Source organism: Eptatretus burgeri, chromosome 3, assembly GCF_056783735.1.
Source record: "Eptatretus burgeri isolate ZD-2024b chromosome 3, Ebu_testis_v1, whole genome shotgun sequence".
NCBI classification, from domain to species: Eukaryota; Metazoa; Chordata; class Myxini; order Myxiniformes; family Myxinidae; genus Eptatretus; species Eptatretus burgeri.
In genome coordinates this window covers 26,145,225-26,166,796 of record NC_140963.1, presented here as the reverse complement: position 1 = coordinate 26,166,796, position 21,572 = coordinate 26,145,225, and the positions used below count along the sequence as shown (strand labels likewise).

The 21,572-nt window shown below is 42.1% G+C and overlaps 1 protein-coding gene across 1 annotated transcript in view; it reads right to left on the bottom strand.

Moving 5' to 3' along the window:
• MYO3A (myosin IIIA) overlaps positions 1-21,572 on the bottom strand; it is a 229,865-nt gene that overhangs the window by 178,491 nt on the left and 29,802 nt on the right. The window contains exons 5-10 of the mRNA XM_085872728.1: positions 21,359-21,533; positions 17,684-17,818; positions 5,661-5,765; positions 1,784-1,883; positions 1,111-1,187; positions 265-410 (exon numbers count right to left, since the gene is read on the bottom strand). Coding sequence (XP_085728854.1) covers positions 265-410; positions 1,111-1,187; positions 1,784-1,883; positions 5,661-5,765; positions 17,684-17,818; positions 21,359-21,520 — 725 coding nt within the window. The 5' untranslated portion in view covers positions 21,521-21,533. The remainder of the gene's footprint in view (positions 1-264; positions 411-1,110; positions 1,188-1,783; positions 1,884-5,660; positions 5,766-17,683; positions 17,819-21,358; positions 21,534-21,572) is intronic.

Genomic DNA, 21,572 nt, shown 5'->3' with positions numbered 1-21,572 from the left:
TGATGTTGTGTGTTTTTAATCAAGCCCATGCCCCCTCCCCTGAGAGGAAGAAAAGGAAAAAAAACCTACAAAAACTACAAAAAACAAAACAAAACATTTGTTTTGCATTTTCTTCCTTGGATCTTGTGTAGATAAATTAGTATGGTGTTCGCGCAAGCATGGTGTGCTGAACGGCCTCCACGTGTGTTGGATTTCCTTGTTGTTATTGCAGATCAGTCAGTCCGTGCAGATTTGTAGAAAGCACAGCTACAAATCGTTACTCACCGTGGGATTTTAAAGAGTGCCCTCATAGGATGCAGATGGCTGAGTGGAGGATCACCATCACCGAGCTCAATCGCTGTGATGCCAAGAGACCACACGTCACAGCGGTTGTCGTAGCTGTATTCTGGTTGCTGCTCACATGCTATCACCTACACAAGACAGGTACATCTCATCAAGTACTATTTTTCATAACCAAGTCTGCACTTCACAACTGAATTAATTCGTTCATTTTCATATTCTTTCATTACAAGATGCACTAAATACGATATTTACCTCCACCACCAAAGTGGATGGACGTTATTCTTTCACCCCTGTTTGTCTGTCTGTGAGCAGGACATCTCAAAGTTGTGGACAGATTCGGAAGAAATTTGGTTGATGGGTTGGGTGTGTGACAAGGTCGAATCAATTCGATTTTGGTAAAGATCCGGATATGAGAATTTTAAAAGTGATTCTTCATTAAGGAGAAATGGGGAACCAAAATCATACATAGCACGATATTTCAAAAAGTTGTGGATGGATTATGGCAAAACATGGTGGATGAGTTGTGTAGGTGACAAGAACAAGCCGATTAGATTTTGCTTAAGGCCCGTATGCAGATCCGGCCTATCAGTGGGATACAAACCGTAAACTGTTCAGCCTTGCGGAGGTATGCGCTCTACCGAGTGCTGCTCTAGTTCATCTAGAGCAAACATTAAGTGCGAGCTCTAAAACATCTATTTCAAATATTTTATCCGATTTTTTTGAAGAGGGTTTATAAAATGGGTTTTCCCATGAGCAATATTCCATTTATAAGCTCTCTGAGTGTAATATTGTGATTAGATGAAGGCCATACCGAATAGGAGTCCATACCTCTGGAGCCATCCAAAATGGTGTGCCGACTGCTGTGTTCCTCTGCACTCGTGCACCACTCGGTTGTGCTGACACTCCTGTTGTGATATATTGAATAACGTAAATTAACGGCATTTGCAGATCATTATTTTTATTACGTAAAAATAATAATTAAAGATTAAAGCAATGTTGGTTGGTGCTTATAAGTTTATAAGTTTTATTGCATTATACAATTTAATTTACAGTCCATGATGCTCCAGGAGGTGTCGCAGTGATTATCACAAAAGTCCGAACGATGTCAGACAATAAATCACGTGCTTGATCCATTCATGTGCTCAGTGTAAACCATTGCCTTTTGCAAAAGATATTGTGTGATCTTCAAAGTTTACAAAAATTAGTAGTCCTTAATGCACCTGAAAAGTTATACTGCAGAAGAAATTAAAAAGCAAAATATTCTCATGCATTTAAACTGCAACTCATTAGACTGCTGCCAGTAATGTCAGACAAAATAAACAAGATAAATGGTTCAATGAATAGATTGCTTGGCATCAAAAATATTACATCAAATTGTGAGAGGTTCAGAATGGTTGTGGTGAAATTAGCATGCTATGCAGAGCATGCACACAATCACAAGAGGAGTCTCATTTCATTATACTGAACGATGCGTATATGAGAGACTGACTGATTGACTCACCAAAATCCACTAACTTGACAGCTCCTTGGCTGCTAAGAAGGATGTTGCTACCTTTGATGTCACGGTGTATGACGCCATGACTGTGGAGGTGCTGCAGAGCCTGTAGGTGAACGTATGATTGGATCAGAAGGGTTGGAGAAAGAGAGCATAGTTAACATATATAAAGGATAATTATTTCGGTCTGTTCATGAAACAATTGAAATAGACTTTAACATATATACACATACTGTGCGCATATGCACAGAGAACATGAACAAAGCATACACACTTATCAACGGAGGCGCAACGTACCCCTCCCTTGATATGCAACTTCAACACGGGGACTGAAAATTCCTTTCTCGGCTTGTACTGGACTAAATCGGCTGCAAATTTCAGAATTAAATCTTTTGTACGTCGAGGTAATGAGTTCCGAATTTCAGCAACGCCCATTCCGCATTCTTGAGTTTTTAACGAAAACCCTCAAAATCAATGTTGGTGTCTGTCTGTCTGTCTGTCTGTCTGTCCAGCTACCTGGAATGTGTTGGAGCTCATATCTCAAAAGCTGTTCTTGGGGGGAGAAAGGGGGGAAGGCCCCTTTATATGGTACGTGCCATGTGGCAAACTTTATAAAAGAAGGGACATTGCACGGCTCGCATGAAATGCCAAACAATAGAAAAGAAGAGACATTCCATGGCTTGTGGAAAATGCCAAACAATAGAAAAGAAGAGACATTCCATGGCTTGTGGAAAATGCCAGACAATAGAAAAGAAGAGACATTCCATGGCTTGTGGAAAATGCCAGATGATAGAAAATAAGGGACATTCAAAAAAATCTTATGTGCATGCTGGACTACCCCCTTGTGGTCTTAGGAGGAACCAAGTAATGCTCTCAAAAAGTTCATCCGAAGAGGCGCCCAACATATAAAGGTTAAAACCCGTCAGTACGTAAAGTTTTTTGTGTACCTTGAAAACAAAAACACATAATATAATGTGCATGTATGTGATTGATTTGTTTTAAAATGGCGCCCCTTTATATGAACTTTTCTACAGCATTACTTGGTTCCTCCGAAGACCAAAAGGGCAATCCAGCGTGCACATGATATATATATATATATATATATATATATATATATATATATATATATATATATATATATATATATATATATATATATATATATATATGTATATATATATTTTTTTGAATGTGCCTTATATTCTATCATCTGGCATTTTCCACAATCCATGCAATGTCCCTTCTTTTCTAGAGTTTGCCACATGTCACGTAACATATAAAGGGGCCTTTTCTATGCCCCTGCCATTTTTCCCAAGAATGTCTTGTATTGAACACCAACCTATGTGAATAAATGAGTGATGCAATATCAGGTGAAGAGAGATGCGATATATTTTGTATCTGAAAATATAATGTAACATGTATAAACTAGAGGGGGAGCACTCGGTGGAGTGCAAAACCTCCGCCGCCAATACTGCTCGGTCACTCAAGTGAACCTGATATCCTATTCATTCAATTTGACGTCAACAGTGCTCACAGAGTTATAGTTTGCAACTTTCCCTTTTACTTTTAACTTTTACATACTCAATTCATTCGTCATAACTAGATTCCTTGAGACAGAAATTGATTTTACGTGGGTATATCCACCTGAAGTTCCAAAATCAGCCGCAATTATAATTTTGGCATTTTTTTGTTGGAAATCACTTATAACATGTAGAAATGCAAAAAAAAAAATGGAAATTTTGTTTAAAAAAAAGTTGCAAATTTTTTTTTTTTCTCGAACAATTTTTTTTTTGGGGGGGGGGGTGGGGGGCTGTGGAAATCACTTAAAACATGTAGAAATGAAAAAAAATCAAATATTTTTTCAAAATGGCCGCCGCCATAGCGGCCATATTGGATTTTGGACCAAGTCAAAATCTAACGGCATGATCCTTGGACCATTCCTCATCCCCCCACCAAGTTTCGTCGAAATCAGTCAAGGAGTTTTTCCATAATACTGTTCACAAACAAAAACAAACAAACAAACAGAAAGGGGTGAAAACAGTAACCTCCAATCTTCGATGGCGGAGGTTAATAAAAAGTAAAAAAAAAAAAATGGAGAAGGGGATAGATATAGGTAACAACAAAAAAAGATGCATAAATATACGATATGAGAAAAAAGATGTAGGAAAGAGAGAAAAATATTAAATACAAAACAAGCAGTGTAAGTGGTTTGGTAATACGGCATTATTGTCGGACATGCTGTTGCAGAAGTAGCACACACGTTTCGGCTGTGTTGTTTGGGTTTGATTCCCAGCACGGATACACACCGTTGGATTGATGCTCCGCAGGTAGGGTGTCGCACATCAATAAGTGGGATGTCCTTCAGGTGGACTTCAAGCTGGGGACTTAATTGCTAGCATTAGTTGGTGGATGATAAGGTTCCCACAGTGTCTTTCACAAAGAGCATAGGTGAGATCTCCAACACCTTGAAAAGAATGACACATTCCTGCCTAAACTGTGCGTACCAAGTTGTCTGCTCTTCTTAGAGGTTCCTTCACATCAGGTTACACCGCTTGCCATCTGAGAGTGTGGTTGCAGTGCAGACAGCAGCTCCGACGCAGAAAACAAATTTGCAGAACCAGGTGTTCACATGTCATCTGTGAATTTTTTTTATTTTGTGTGTACATGATCGAGGTTTGTGGAAGAACTAGATCAGAATAGAAGGGAACAAAATGCAAAGGGGGAAACACCAACAGCAGAGTAGAAGTGAGAGTGAGATTAAGGGGAGGGATGAGAAGGCCACATGGGGGTGAACAAGCTGCACACAAGATAATTCACCAATGAGAGATGAAAAGTGCTTGTGAAAGGGGTTAGGTCATTTGGGGTAGAAGAGACCACGAGTATAAATGGGGGATGACCAGAAGCAGTGTTGAGCAGCTGTCTCGAAGCCCTGGAGGGAAGACTGGGACTGAACAGACTGGGGAAGTTGGTTCCACAAGTGAGAGAAAAGAGGAACGAATGAGTGGAGGTGAGGAGTGAACCTGGATTTTGGGAGTTTAAAAAGAAGGTTACAGGCAGAACATGTGCACCCTGCAGAAACCTGGGAGGGATAGAGCCAAGAGAGATCTTTTTCATCTTGGCCATATTTGTCTACAAAGTGCAAACATAATGCCATTATCAAGTTTCCAGCTATTTAAAGAGAGAGTGTTATTTTTCAAAAAACTTAAATACAACAGCAGTCATGATGGGGGCAGTGTTCACACCAGCATTTTGAAAATTTCAGTCTTGGACACTTGTTTCTCTGTCTGAGAAATACAATTATTATCGAAATTTTTTTGAAACATTACAACAAAGCGAAGCACATGCACTTCAGCTCAAAGACCAAAATAGATGGTCTGACAAAGTTTGTCACACAAATACACATACATCCTGACCCAAAGGACCAAAATGTATCGAGTCATACAACAAGCATGTGTAATTAATCCAAAAACAAAACACATGGGCATACAATAAGCATTTGCTGTAATTCTAAAACAAGACTTCACCAGGAAGCAAAAAAAAAATAAAAAGATTAAAATACCTTCAAAAAGCAACAGTTTAGGTGAAGCTGATACTGAAATAAAATGGTTAACTTCAAGGTTTGACTCAACATTACCAGTCTTTAGAGATCCCTAATAACCAACAAAGAGATGTGATCACAAATAACTCAACAAACGTAAAACAATAGCTCTGCATTTGGAGAATACAGCCTTGTCAATCTGTATGAATTGTCAGCAATGCAGATTTAAATAAACGAGGAAGTAGTGAGTATTCATGAAGACATGTTTCCTCTTTTTTTTTAGCGGTTTGACAGTGAATTATCATTTTTTGAGTGTTTTGTGCAATTCCTTGGTGTGTTACAGACATGCAGGGCACCATGCAAGATGTAGCCGATGAGAGGTTCAGCCATTCTCTCTCCTAATGCCAACTGCCCCTTGACCAGCTCCGCAACAGAGCCTCCATCACACAGCTTGGAGTTTGGGAATGGTGGAGGATCAGAATCAGTGTGCTAAATTAAAGGTATGGTATCAACACAAGCACAAACATTGATTATGTCGAGATGAAAATCAAACAGGTCAATTAACAATGGAATAAAAAAAAAATTCGTTTGCCTTCAACCTTCAAGAAAAGTGACCGATAACATCCTGATAGACAAAAAAGATAAAATGTTTCCAAAACATATATCATTAATTAAGGGGCAATAAGTTTTCTGCAGAATGTCATGATGGTTCTGGAGATGATAATAATCAACAAATAGCTCAGAGTCTTTCTGATCATCAGTCACCAATTTGGTTTTCTCATAATTACCCACCTTGAACATGCCTCTTTTTTACCCCGCAGACGCGAAGCGAAAAGCAGGGTTAAGCAATTGGTTCATGTTTGTCTGTCCGTCTGTTGACAAACGTCAGTTTATGATCAAGGAATAACTTTATTTAAATTGAATGTTATATTTTCAACACGAATCAAAATATGAATTAAAAAACAAACCTGTAATTGAATAATACTTTGGCCCTGAATTCATCCTGACCACACATGTGCAGAGAGGAGATAATAACAGTACTTTGGCTCTGAATTCGTTCCGACAGCACATGGGCAGAGGATGAGGTTGTTTTTTTTGTTTGTTTTTTTTAAACTCTGTCCACCTGTCTGGCTGTCAAACAAAATTGAAAATCATTCCAAACAGGAAAGTTTGTTTTTAAGGATGTCATAATGGACAAATACAACAGGCACAAATAACTAATTTAATGTATTAGATAGGGTGGTGTAAAAGACACGGCGTCAACAGTGGGAAACACGGCAGGAAATTCCGGAATTCATTGATTTATACGACTTTTTAACATTATTTTTTTAATTTAAATTTAATTCTAAAATACTTAAAACACTGTGGAACACAAATCACCTCATAACTTCCAAGAACCTCCAGCTTTGCAGTACGTATACGTGCTAAATAAGGTAGTGTATAAGGGTGGTGTGTAAGACTGCTTCAATCGTGCTAAACTTCCAGAATTTTTTTTAAACGATCTTTAAAATCATTTTTTTTTAAATTTCAATTGAAGTATATTCTTGAACACTACATGGGGGTAATGAGTTCTCTGAACTCTCGTTTGTATGAGCAATGGATATATGCTAAAAGAGTTTGGAAGACCATTCGTCTGCCAATCAGCTTACGGTATTCAATTGGAGTCTCCTTCCTGATGCGAAAATGCAATGCAATCTCTACAGCATCAAGGAGGTCAAGTGGAAAGCTATTGATTTAGATCAGGGTGTAGGAAATCTTTCATAATGCTGTAGATAAAGATGTTTTATCCCATGAGCAACTGGGAAGTACCAAGAAAGACTTGGTATGGCAAATTATGTTTAATTAAAACTAGGCTTGAAGTTAGCCATCTTATTTTGTGTGGTCTTGTTTATGACATGGTTTTCAGACAGTACAAAAGGCATGATAAATGTCGATTGAAATGATATGACCCTTGTTTTAGGTTCAGAGCATAAGCCCTTCCAAACTTTGACAGCACAGTGAGTACTGTCAGCGATGCAGTCCCCCGTCGACTCATAAGGCAGAACACATGCTGTGGTGAACCTCATCTGTGATTCTCTTCTCAAGTTTTTTTTGGATACAAAGTCAAGGCTCATGGAAGAACGAGAGCACTGAATGAATTAGGATGTAATAAACTAAAAGGAACAGGAGAGAGAGAGGGGGAAAACACAAACAGAGGGGTTGAAGGACAAAATATAAGGAGACTTGGACAAAAAATGAATGTGAGGAGGAAAGAGGGGAAGGGGAGGATAAACAGGGTGCAGGGGGTGGACAAGATGGATACAGAAGAGGAGAGCGTTGAAGAGAGAGAAATGACAAAATTTAGGGTTAAAAAAAAAGAAGCGAACAAGAAACAACCTCAAAACAAAGATAATTTTGCTCGCTGGCGATCCAAGGAGTAGGCCTGAGCTACACGAAAACAAATTCGACAGCACAGCACAAGGTATGATTTAACACGGAAAATGGGATGAAAACACAAACAGCAACACAGGGATAAAAAAAAATATAACAGAAAAATCGCACCCATGTCCGAAGGAAGTGGTTCAGTTTGGCATTTTTAAAACGAAATAGGCAAAGCCGAGAAACGACCGAAACCCTTTAGAACCCATCAGAAGAACCGTTTCGAATTACCCTTTACACCTATTATAACTGACTCGAATTGCCTTTTAGAACTCTTTAGAATTACCTTTTGTACCCCCATTAGAACTACCCTTAAGAACCCATTAGAATGAACCTTCAGAACCCTTTAGAATTACCCTTTAGAACCCTTGAGAATTACTAGTGGGTCCATTAGTCCATTAGACCAAATTTTCATTGGACTTCATTGGCCTTGTTGCATACCTGCCTGCTGTACAGCTTGAGCATTGGTTTGCCTTTCACCAAGCCCAGGTGGGCTTGGGCCAAGGCAGAGATGATACATCCGTTATTATTCTTGCTAAATGATACTACTATCATTGTGGTTTGTGAATATTATTTGTATTAATTAATATATGGTTTGTTTCAATGTTATCATTATTTTTGTTAGTTATTTTGTAAATAGAATGCCATGCCATGGAAGGACCTATCAAGCTGCCATCGACACCTTAACATGGCATGCATTTAAAACATGGAAATTCTTCTGGGTTCTTTGTAGTTGATCAATTCAGGAGATCATTATTTTGGTGTGTCACATTCATTCCACATCAGAATGCTCCAGTAGAACTCAACAAAAAACATCACACACACACCTCATCCATTTATAGTAGTCTTATAAATGGTCTTAGGGGTCTCTTTTTGGCCCTCAGGGTCCTTTTGGGTCACCTGGGTGTTTTGGTATCTCGGACACTTTGGGTCATCCAGGTACATCAGGTATTTTAGGTCCTCGGGTACTTGTGGGTCTTTTGGGTTATTTTGGGTCCTCTGGGTATTTTGGGTCTTTAAAGGTCGAAGGTGTCTCAGTGGACTAAAGGGTCCATTTTTCATAGAAACATCACGAGTTAGAAAGGTTGCTCTTCTTCATTTTTGATGGCCGGACGGATGAAAATAGTCAAATATTGAAGCGGCTTCACAGCTTAAAAACATGACGGATCAATTTTGGAAAACAGCTTTGATTGAGGTGGAAGAAGCAGCTGCAGATTCGACCTATGCATGGAGGAACCCGGAACTGGAAGTAAAAAACAATGTCTGCCCACTTTCACTCATTTGTCACAGTCTTCACACCTCCGTAACTGCACTCAGTTTCACTTTGGTTTTCCATACTTTCATACTATACACTTACCAGCAAATATGTTGAATACCAAGTCTGTGTTGTAGCTTTTGTGGCATCTTTCTTCCAGCGTTTTCCCAAGCCCCATACCTACATTTCCTTCCCTCTGAATGCTATCCCCTCCCTTTTCCCCTCCCCCCAAATCTTCAATGTTTTCTGATGTTCGTGAAACTAAAATCGTGTTTTATGAAAAGCTCTTTCATGAGCCCAAACCTCTGTACCAAGGAAAGGTAACAATTTCTATCATGTTATAAATCTGAGCGCAGTCATTCCTCAGTATTTGTAAAGACTTTGGATGCTTGGATATCTGAGCGATGAGATACTTTATCGCTGACTTGCGATTTCCATTCCAACAATGGCTAATGGTAAACGACCAATTCACACAATCATAATTGATTAAACATTCAAAATCAGGGCCCAACGAACCCCCCAAAAAACCCAATTATTCAGGCGTAACAAATAAGTTCAATTTTTTTTTTTTTTTTAAGCAAGTCAGACAATCTAGATTACAGGCAAATCAATGTATATGTACCCTAAAGAAATAAAGCACAGAAAACAATCAAAAAAAGGCAAATTCAGGGATTCAGATCACATATATCCCTCTCGTCAGAGTTTGCTACAAATTGGAAAGCAAGGAATGGAATGAATCCATTGATTGAAACAGACCTGTTTGATGGGACAACCAACTTGCAAGTATGTTGGAAAAAAAATAAGTTTTCAGTGCAATTAAATGTTCCGACGAAACTAATAGAGTGTGAAAGTTGGTGCTGTGGAGAGTGGGGGCGAAGAGTATCCGTACCAAAGAAACATTCAGGTCACGCTCAGTAAAAGGATCGCAAAGCTCAAAGCTGACAGTGAAGTGCAGAGCGTGAAGCACCCATCCCTGCAACCTTGAGTGAACACATTACCGACAAAGCTGACGGGTCAGGATAAACGCTTGTGTTACCAGTATCCGTCCTCTTTTTCTTCCTCTCGGCGTAGAGATGGACAGCTATCAGCGAATGCCTAATCCGAGCAGCAAGTACCAAAAAATAACGTCACAAATAGGCTGAGGAGGTGAGGAATAGGCTTCTGTAAGAACAGTACACTTACAACTCAGAAAGTGGAGCTGAACTAAGTCTGTCATAACAAAATGTTCAACAACAATTGGAACATTGGGGCACAAGTTTCCTTCAATGTATCAGTGTCTTGAATGCTCTACCAGCAGGAAAAGAGGAAGAGGACCAGGGAATATTCTGGCACCATGGTGCTGTCTGTCCAATGAAGGTAATAATTTTGTCTTTTCTAACTGGTGTTTAGTCAGAGTACTGCAAGAAATTAAGATCCTTTGGCAGGAGTTGACCTGGCTCAAGAGTGGAAGCAGGAGTTCACCTGGGTCAACACATGACCTTGGTCAAGAGGGTGCAGCGACAGAAAATATTACGAAGGACATTGGGGAGGAAGCATGGGGAGGAGGAAATGGGGAGGATGCTTGGAGAATGGAGGTATGCTGGAGGTGGAATGCTTGGGGGGGGATGGGGGAGTGATGCTTGCAGGAGACGGAAGCTTGGGGAAGGATACTTGGGAAGGGGAGTGAGTGCTTGGGAGGGGAAGGATGTTTTGAGGGGGAAGGTTGATGCTTGGAGGGTGGGTGCTGAGGGGTATTCGTGCAGGTCATTATGGAATGGTGTCCTTATTTTTGCTACATTCTTGGAACCAATATTATTTTTTAACCCCCGTAACCCTAAACTGCAAAACTCGGGTTGGTTCTATTTTTTTCAATAATCCCTGATGACAGCCATCTTGAATTTCAAAATGGCCACCATTTCAACACAATTTTTGCAATATCTCAACTACCAGAATAAGCAAGACAACGTTTTATCTGTCCAAATTCATATTTCTGGGTATACATAATAATAAATAATAATACCATTCATTTTGTGCCATTAAGGCACATAGGGCTGACGAGGCAGTTTCATTGGCAAGGAGTAAAGCGTTGGACCGGTTGTCGCTCCGATGCAGGTTACCCAAATGGTTATTATTCAGTACAGGTCTGGTCAGGTATGGGAGCATGTGGCAGAGCAGCGCGTCACTGCATCCACTTTCCGCCGGTACTCCAGGGGCCTCCATTTGGCCATCCCCCAGGCAGATGCCTGGCCCATCCCCATCTCCTTGAGATGCCGATCAAGCTGCTGCAACCACGAGGCACGTGGTCGGCCCATTGGCCTCCTCCACTCACGAGACTCCCTCGCTGAGAGAATCTGGTGAGCAGGATCAGCATCAGAAAAACGAGCCACATGTCCATACAGCCACAGCTGATGCTCACGGACTATGCAGGTAACAAATCTCATTTGAGTCTCTCTCAGCAACCACTCGTTGGACACAAAGTCCAACCGGCGATAGCCAAGGATTCTCCAAAGAGACGGTACCAAAGGAATTAAGTCTCCATCTCAGATCCTTGGTCAGAGTCCAAGTCTCACATCCATAGAGCAAGACTGGAAGCACCAAGGACCTGAAGACTTGAACTTTCGTCCTCCCGCACAGGTACCAGCAGCCCCACGCCCCATGATCCAGTGAATCCATGACTCTCCAGGCCCGACCCAGACGTCTATTGATCTCTGACCCACAGCCAGCAGAGGCATAAATATCACTGCCAAGGTAAGTACACTGGTACTCATTTTTCTGACCTCGGAAGGATGACAGACCGAGTCAACCCCACCTGGTGTTAATTCAATGGTAAAAAAGGGTTCAAACTCAGGAACTCTTAGGTCCCAAGCCAGCCACCTTAACCACCAAGCCAACACCAGGCTTCGAGGTAAACATAATGCAATAAATTTCAGTGGTACCAATGTCATAATAACATGATGAGTTAATCATCTTCATCTGAATCTTCTTCCAGTAGCTGATCTCAATATACAGTGTTGGTGCAGTCTTCATCAGCTTTGCAGTGACACATCTCCGTGAATGTGAGATTGTTCTGCCAAAAGGTGCACAGTCTGAAGCATTTCCTGGCTCCACAGCTATACCAGACAAGCTAAACTACAGATTCAGGTGCCATCAGCACTTCAGACAGGTCAGGTCAGGTATGGGAGCATGTGACAGAATAGCGCGTCGCACCGTCCACTTTCCGCCGGTACTCCAGGGGCCTTCGTATCTCATCTCATCTCAAATCTCATCCTAGTCTCTCTCAGCAACCGCTCGTTGGACACAAAATCCGACCAGCGATCGCCAAAGATTCTCCGAAGAGACCTGGTACCAAAGGAATTAAGTCTCCATCTCAGATCCTTGGTCAGAGTCCAAGTCTCGCATCCATAGAGCAAGACTGGAAGTACTAAGGACCTGAAGACTCGGACTTTCGTCCTCCCGCACAGGTACTGGCAGCGCCACACCCCATGATCCAGTGAATCCATGACTCCTCAGGCCCGACCCAGACATCTATTGACCTCTGACTCACAGCCAGCAGAGACATGAATATCACTGCCAAGGTAAGTGAATCTCTCCACGACCTCAACATCCTCACCACAAACAGACACAGACAGGACAGCAGCATCCAAGATGTCACCGAAAGCCTGGATCTTAGTTTTGACCCAAGAAACCTGTAATCCCAGCGGCTCTGACTCTTCATTCAGCACCCCCAAAAGGACATCTAAAGTCTCCGCAAAGATGACTACATCATCTGTGAAATCAAGGTCAGAGATCTTGACATTCCCAAACGATGCACCGCAGCTTGATCTCTCCGACATCCTCCCTAAAATCCAGTCCATACAAGTGCTGAAAAGTGTGGGGGCCAGTATACACCCCTGACGAGCTCCAGCAACAACTGGAAATAAGTCAGAGATGGTACCACCACACTTCACAGCACTCTCAGTACCAGAGTAGAGCTCAGATATCAGATCGATCAGTTTTGGTGGCACCCCACGAAGACCACGAATCCTCCAGAGGACATCCCGATTCACTGAATCGAACGCTTTACAGAGATCAACATAGGCTGGGAGCAGAACTGCCAAAACTCTCGTCTGCGTTTGGTGAGGACACGAAGAGTAAGGATACAGTAAATCGTTGACCTCTTTGGTGTAAAGCCTGACAGCTCTGGACGCTGGTGCTCAAGCAGATGGTGGTGAACTCTATCAAGAATTATCCGATCAAAGACCTTGCCCAGCACTGAGAGCAGCGTCACCCCTCGGTATTTGTTGCAGTCTTGGCGATCACCCTTCCCTTTCCAGAGAGGAACAACAAGGCCCCTCTTCCAATCAGTTGGGATGATGCCTGTGTTCCAGGCAGAGCACAAAACTGCATGCAACGAGACGAGTGCAGCATTTCCACGAGCCTTGAGAAGTTCAGCATGGATGCCACAGATCCCTGGAGCTTTGCCCCATTTCAACTGGTTCGCCGCAGCCCGTGTTTCCACAAGCGAAGGTGGACCACAGTTGATTCGAGGGTCAGCAACAGGGATTGTAACACCCTTGATGTCCAACTCGACAGCTGGGAGATCACCCCGGTACAACCGCTCAAAGTAACCGGCCCAGCAGGCCTTCACATCAGACTCCTCTGTCAAGAGCCTACCACTCTCTGCTCGAACTGCAGTGCTCCGAGGGATGGGCTTGGATGAACGCAATGCGCGAATTCCCCTGTAAGCGGGACGAGAATCACCTGTCCACAGGTGATGCTCTACCCCCTCACAGATTCCTCGCACATAGGCCTCCTTGTCCACCCTCAGTGCACGTGCAGTTTTACGCCTCAGCTCCCTGAACACCTCAGCTCTGCCATTCAGCCTGGCCCTGCGACTCTGGTCAATGGTATCCAGTGTCCCTTGAGAGACAAAATGCTTCTTTGCCCTGCGGTGAGTTCCAAGACATCCACCGGCAACATCAAGGATGGTGGTCTTGAAGGCACTCCACAACTCTTCAGGACCCCCCAAGCACCCAGACCCCCCAAGTGTCCACTCAGCCTGTTCGCAAACTCCTCAGCTACTCTCTCATCCCTGAGCTTGCCAACATCCAGCCTCGGCTGGGATGGTACCATTCTCCAGGTTTTAAGGTGCAGCTTTAGAGTTGCTACAACAAGCCTGCGGTCAGTATTGAGGAGCTGAGCACTCCGGTAGACCCTGCAGTTCTGGATCATCCTCCAGCGACCATCAATGAGGACATGGTCAATCTCCTTTGCCACACCGCCAGCGTTGGAATACCAAGTCCAGCGATGAGCTTGTGGGCGCTGAAACCATGAACCAGCCACCCTAAGTCCATGACTTGTTGCAAAGTCAAGGAACTTAGTGCTATTCTGGTTCATAGTTCCACATCCATGGGGACCAACACATGTCTCATAACCATCCCTATCAGTTCCAGTCGATGCATTGAAATCCCCCAAGACTAGAAGAGTATCTCGCCTGGGGCACTGATCAACCACAGACTCGAGCGTGGCATAGAATGCATCCTTCACGGTGAGATCACTCGCCTCAGTCGGAGTATAAACAGAGACCAGGGAAATGACACCGAAGGAGTGATGGATGAATCCTTAATCTCATAATACGCTTGTTGACCGGTGTTACCTCAATGATCATTGGGGTCAGCATATTGGACACAGCTACAGCAACTCCTTGGGTATGTTAACCATCAGAGCGACCAGACCAATAGTAGGTGTAACCACCTACCATTATCTCGCCGCAATCCGGTCTCCGAACATCAGAGAGAGCTGCAATCCCGATGTCCACACGCTTGAGCTCAGATGATAACAGAGACAGGTGATCATCCCCTCTTCGGGATAGGACATTCCAGGCACCCACCCGAAGGGACCGCCTCAGGTTAACCCAAGGAGACCGCCGTCTGGTGGGCGACACCTCAGCACCACTCCGACACACTCTCCCGCTGACCCAGGGATATTACCCTGTCAGACAGGACAGCAACGATTGTACCATCTGCAGTATCTGACCAACCCAGATTGCAAGGGTCCATTATAAATGGCTTCAATTCAAGGTCTTGGTTCCAAAATAAATGCTTGTATGTGAGCCGAGTATATGCTGGTGCCATGCACCAGCAGTTGGGGGAATACATGCTGACTAGTGGACTGGTTCTTGAAACATTTCCACCCAAGCTCTCCAGCTGTTTTTGCAGAGTCAGTTTTGATCCTCATCAGGTGTCACGGAAACTGCTCACACCCCAAGATGACACTTGTGAATGGTGGTTTCTCAGTTCCAAGTTGGGCCAATGCAGTGATTACAGCTGGTGTCACTTCATTGAAAACTTTGAAAGCAGTCGTTTTACCTTTACCTTGTGTACCGTATGTCTACATGTACCACATCCTGTTAGATTGTGAAATCCAGGAAAGGCTGCAGCTTTTAATGGACCAAGACTGTCATCGCAAGAACCAACACATCTGTGTCTTGTGTCATGATGTACACACCCTTTCCTGTTGCACAGATCTCCACTGCATGTAGCATCACGAGTGTGTCAGCTTCCTTATGTGTGCATGTCATTATGTGGCATCAATGCTGCTATACCTGTTGATGGATGAGTATTTTCAATGTTGCTTTGCACATGCAAACGTGTCACTGAAACCATTGGTATCTTTAGCCGAATGGCTTGGTCTGCCAGGTAGAGAGTGAGAGAATCTTTTGTTTCACTGGTGGCCAGGAATACCTTTGATTCAGTAATAAGCGTTGTATCGACAACATGTAAATCAGTTGCTGTTGGTGGGAGCCCTGACTGGTGATGTCTGGTGAATTCCTTGAGAGAGTTCTGTCTGACATGATTGTCAAAAATCAGATGACTACCTTCATAGGTTTTGTGCAGTCCCATAAGTTTATGGTTCTACAAATGTGTTCAACAAAGGATTTGATTGCTTGCTGTGCCTGATCTTCCATGTTCAGTATGTCCTTTTCAAGATGCTGTGGCATCACCTGCTTTGTCATCAAATTGTAAAAGCCTGGTGTTGGTTTAATGGTTAGGGTGGAGGGCTTGGGATCTTAGGGTCCCGAGTTCGAGCCCTGATGGCTGCTCAATTAACACCAGGTGGGGTTGCCTCAGCCTGTCATCCTTCTGAGTTCGCTAAAATGAGTACCAGCTTGCTGGCATCCTGTGTCAGAATGGCGACCCATCCAGGATTGTGCCCAATAGCCCAGGAGACAGCTCACGCAGCACTAACGCTCTGCACAAAAATCGTACATGTCTATGTAGAATGTACATACGTATAACATATGTATGCAGAAAGTATGCACGTACATGCCTACGTAGAACATACGTACATGCATAAGTAGAATGTATGTAGTACGTGCATACATACGTACGTTGAACGTACGTACGTACGTGTCTGCATTTTGTTATTCCCTTTTCTCTGGAACCGCTTGTCCGATTGACATGAAATTTCCACAAAAGGTGTGATGACTCATGTAAAATGTTTTAAGGATAAATGACATCATAGGTCATGTGGTGTGGCAGCCATGTTGGAAAAAAAAAGAGAAACATTGGACCTCTATCTCTGAAACCGCTGCATTGCCAAAAATTGTTTGGTTTTCCATTTGATTTAAATTTAATTTTTTATTTATTCCAAATTTGCCGCTAGAAGAGTTGTCTCACACGAGGTCTTTCTCAAGACTGCGTGGGTATTCTATGAACACCGACTGGTTTTGAAAAATGGAACCAACCCTAGTTCTGCTATTTAAGGTATAAGGATGTCAAAAAAAAACACATCGGTTCTCAGAATATAGCAAAAATTCCACAACATCAAAAATTGCTGCAAGACACCCTCTACTATATGCTTGAGGAATAATTCAGCTTTTCACTTTGGTGCCTTGATAGGAAGCATGAAGATAGCTTTTTGAAAGTTAGAGATTTTGTTATAAATGACGTTCTTCGACGCAGTGATTTTTAGCAGCGTCTCGCATAGCGAATGCTGCTCATGGAGAGCTCAGCGTTGTTGTTGTTGTTCTTCTTCTTCTTGTGAAGACAAAACCTTAACCTCTCGGACTCGGCTCTTGTATATACAAGATCTGGATCTCCTTAAATACTGAGCACATGTACACATCCTCGCATTGACAGTGCCTTTTGATAGCGTCTATCATGAACTTTTAAATATATTCGGACATTTGCTTTAAAGTTTCGAAAAGTTCACGTTACTATTTAAAGATTATTCCATTTATCGTATTGTAATTTCGGAAATACATTATTTATTTCGTAAATACACTATATATCGTACAGACGTAAATACAGTATGACGGGTCTCGCTATTGGCTTAATCAAAGCACGTGACGAAATATCAGAAGTTGTTGTTGTTGTTTTTGTTTTGTTAGCCGACAAAACCTTTAGGACGCTGCTCTTGGACACATTTGTCCTTGTTTTTGTAAGCGAGAGCCAATTATTGTACAAATCGGTGAGAAAAACAAGTGGACTTAACACCACAGACAAAGGAAATAAGAACATTTTGTTTTTGTTCACCAAATACATGATTTATTTGAAAATACAAAATATATTACATTATTCCCCATGATTATCATAAAATCGCCGATAAAGTACTGGTTATTGAAAACATTTTTGTACAAGTGGTGTAATTATGACTTTTTTGGATTAAATTCTTCTTTGGCTCAAAGCAATTTAGAGAATAATACAAATAGAAAATAATAACTCGGAAATCCCACCTCCAGCACAAGCCACAGTTGCTCCCGAGAGAGGCAGTCTCGTTTGTGGAATATCCCGTAAAAGGTGACAACATTTGGGTGCTGAGGTAAAGACTGCAGGATACTGTACTCGGCCTCAATATCTTCATCAATTTCCTGGTGCATGAAGAGTAAGGGTTATTAATTGCTCCATTTTTACATTGGAAAGCTGTGCCAACAGAGGATCTGGACATTCTCCTTTTCAGAAGAAAACGATTACGACACATTAAATCAATAATTTTACCATCATTTAAAGTACAAATTATGATGCAATTTTCTCTATAAATGATAATCAGAGAAGCTCAATTATACGTGTGCAAAATTTTGTCATTAAGCAATAATTCTTACCTTGCTTTAGTTTTGTGCGTGTAATTAATTGGGTGTATGTGTAATTATTATATATTTATTATCTATATATTAATACTGAAGGACCAATTTTGTGCTCCTCCTTGCGGTCGCATCACGTATTTCTCGGTACTGTGACCTGGACTGAAAGAAACTTCGTACCTGTGAGAGTGCATCGAACATAGTGGCAATAGTCAACTTTCAACTCTAAAGCAGAATAAATAAATATAAATATATCAATATCATCACACGGAAACGGTGTAGTTCCTGAAATCGCCCACCGGAGGGCACATTTTTCAAATTTGAACAGTAGTGTTATTAGAATAAATATAAATATATCAATATCATCACACGGAAACGGCGTAGTTCCTGGAATCGTCCACGGGAGGGCACATTTTTCAAATTTGAACAGTAGTGTTATTAGAATAAATATAAATATATCAATATCATCACACGGAAACGGCGTAGTTCCTGGAATCGTCCACGGGAGGGCACATTTTTCAAATTTGAACAGTAGTGTTATTAGAATAAATATAAATATATCAATATCATCACACGGAAACGGTGTAGTTCCTGAAATCGTAAACCGGAGGGCACATTTTTCAACTTTGAACAGTAAAGTGTTATTAGAATAAATATAAATATATCAATATCATCACACGGAAAGGGTGTAGTTCCTGAAATCGCCCACCGGAGGGCACATTTTTCAAATTTGAACAGTAAAGTGTTGTTGGAATAAATATAAATCTCTCAATATCATCACACGGAAAGGGTGTAGTTCCTGAAATCGCCCACCGGAGGGCACATTTTTCAAATTTGAACAGTAAAGTGTTGTTGGAATAAATATAAATACATCAATATCATCACACGGAAAGGGTGTAGTTCCTGGAATCGCCCACCGGAGGGCACATTTTTCAAATTTGAACAGTAAAGTGTTATTAGATTAAATATAAATATATCAATATCATCACACGGAAACGGTGTAGTTCCTGGAATCGCCCACCGGAAGGCACATTTTTCAAATTTGAACAGTAAAGTGTTATTAGAATTCTATATATATTAATACTGAAGGACCAATTTTGTGCTCCTCCGAGCGGTCGCGTAACGTTTTTCTTGGTACTGTGACCTGAGAAGTTTTGACACGGTGTACGTCAAAGTAGACACGTGCACAAATCAGGGGACTTCTTCACAAGGAGTAGTGTACACCAAAAATGTGTACAAGGACGTTTTGTAGGTCTCATGAGGTAAGGCCATGGAGTACATCGACTGGGATCAGGCTCTTACAAGAGCCGCCACTGGTTGTCATATTGGGCTCATGGAACGGAATCCGTCTGTGACGGAGTTTCGGCTGGTTATTATTATTATTATTCCTACATGAGTGGGGTATGGGCCTGTATCAAGGACTTTGTGTGTCAGTAAACTCGTCCGTTTCTTGGATGCCACATGACGATGTTCTATGCAATAGAGAAGACATCTAGGTTAAGGGCATCATGTGATCTGTGCTTCCTGTATCACTGCCAAGGGCCAGGTGAGATAAGTTGGGTGGACCCCTAAGAGTGTCATTAACATGAGGGATGAGGTCACCCCAACACAAGCATTAAAGCTTGCTCTCCTCTCTCCCTCTGGGGTCAGCATAATCTGGAGGGTGTGACATCAGTTACCGGTGCTATCAATGTCATCACCTGTGATCCTTTCACTGTGGTAGCGACACGGCTGGCTATTGGCCAGACTCACTAGCAAGGAGAAGCACCACTATTGGTCAGAGCCGCAAGCCATCACCTGATTGGGCTGATGGGAAGAGGACATCTGAATGGCCATGTGAGGGGCAATAGGATGTGGGAATGGAAGTATTTGAGGCGCTGATGTGCAACACTCACCGTCTTTGAATGGGGAACCCTCTGCACTGCAAAGCTCTACACTCATTTTTGCGTGGGAAACCCACTGGCGTCAGAACTCTTCGCTTTTGCCGGGGATCATCATGAGCATGGGACTGCGATTTTCTGTCACGGATGCTTGTGCTGTGATAGCTCCATAGTATGGGCTTGTCTCCTCTCTGTGCTATTCATTCCCCAGAGACACTGAAGTTAAAAAAAATCCTTTCCTGGTTTGTGCATGAGTGCTTATGTGAGTGGGGGCTCAGCTGGGTCTCATAGATTTTGATTGTAATGTCAAGGTTCATTTATTTATTATTATCATCATCGACTTTGATCATGTCTCACTCATCCAGCTGAATCTCTCAGTTTCCATATCTCATACCTAAGTCTTGTACTGTATTTAATAAATCATTATTACATAAGTTGTGCATGTAAACTCTGCAATCCACCTCCTCTCACTTGATTCGGTATGTTGGACATTCCTGGGGGAGAATTATAAATCAAGTTAAAATCCTGATAACCAATGATGCATGGTTAGCTCACGCTCTGAATAGGATCACCCACCACTCAGAAATGCGATCATCGATAAATTAGCAATAAGCCGGCCGTTCATAGTAGTAACTGCTCCACCTGCCTCACAGATTCCTCCTCACTGCAATGGTGATCATGAATGCCTGTGCCATAACAGCACTTGCTGCAGGGGTGTCGAGCAACACTGGATGATTGCCAAACATCTACCCTGTTTAGATCCCCTTTTATGTGCCCTATTTTAGGTGATCTTCCTGGCTACAATTAGAGATCTTATCCGTGTAATGGGTACCTCAACACAGGGTGGGTGTGTGGCAGGCTTGGACCCTTGAAGCAGTGCTCAAGTCAGGACCCTTGATGCAGGGTTTTATGGTCATTATTCATTGCCACAGTATTATGTGGTTACTTGATGATGGAATATAGTAATTTTATGCCGTTTTCATTCATGAACAAAAGACTAATCAAATAAGCTGAACAATTCAGCAGGGCTAAACAGCACTCAATTATTTTGAAAAAAAGCTAAATTCAGGATGTATTATTGTTATTGATTTTATCAATTGATTGTCAATCAAAACAAATGACAACTGAAGCGAGGTTCAGCAGCAGTTTCGAGTGTTAACCTTTCCTTTTGTTCTGTTGAAGGGCTAATGCTGAAAACATCAGCCACCCCTTGTTCTCCTTGACCGTTACCATAATCTTAGTGGCTCTAAGTTGATAAAATGTATTGGTTTAATCTGTCTGATTCTGCAAACTGACGTCTGCTTTCACAGAGACAATTAGTCAATCCTGCAAATCATAAAATTTTCTCCGATTGAAATTTGAATTGGGCCATAGAATTGGCTTCAAGCATACCACCTCATGCTCGTGCGTTCTCGATGACCCTTTGTTTAATACCATTTCATTTACTCACATTGATAGGGTCCAGAATTTTGATGGCTGCATTTGTCCCGTTCTGCCGGTTTTTTGCCCGATAAACCTTTCCATAAGTGCCTTTTCCAATGGTCTCCACAAGTTCCCAAGCTGCTGCTGTCTCGTTCTCGCACTCCAAAGGCAATATCCTCTTCGGGAACATGCCCGGGGTAAAGCTGAATGTGGGATTAGAAAAGAGATTGGAGATCGACCAG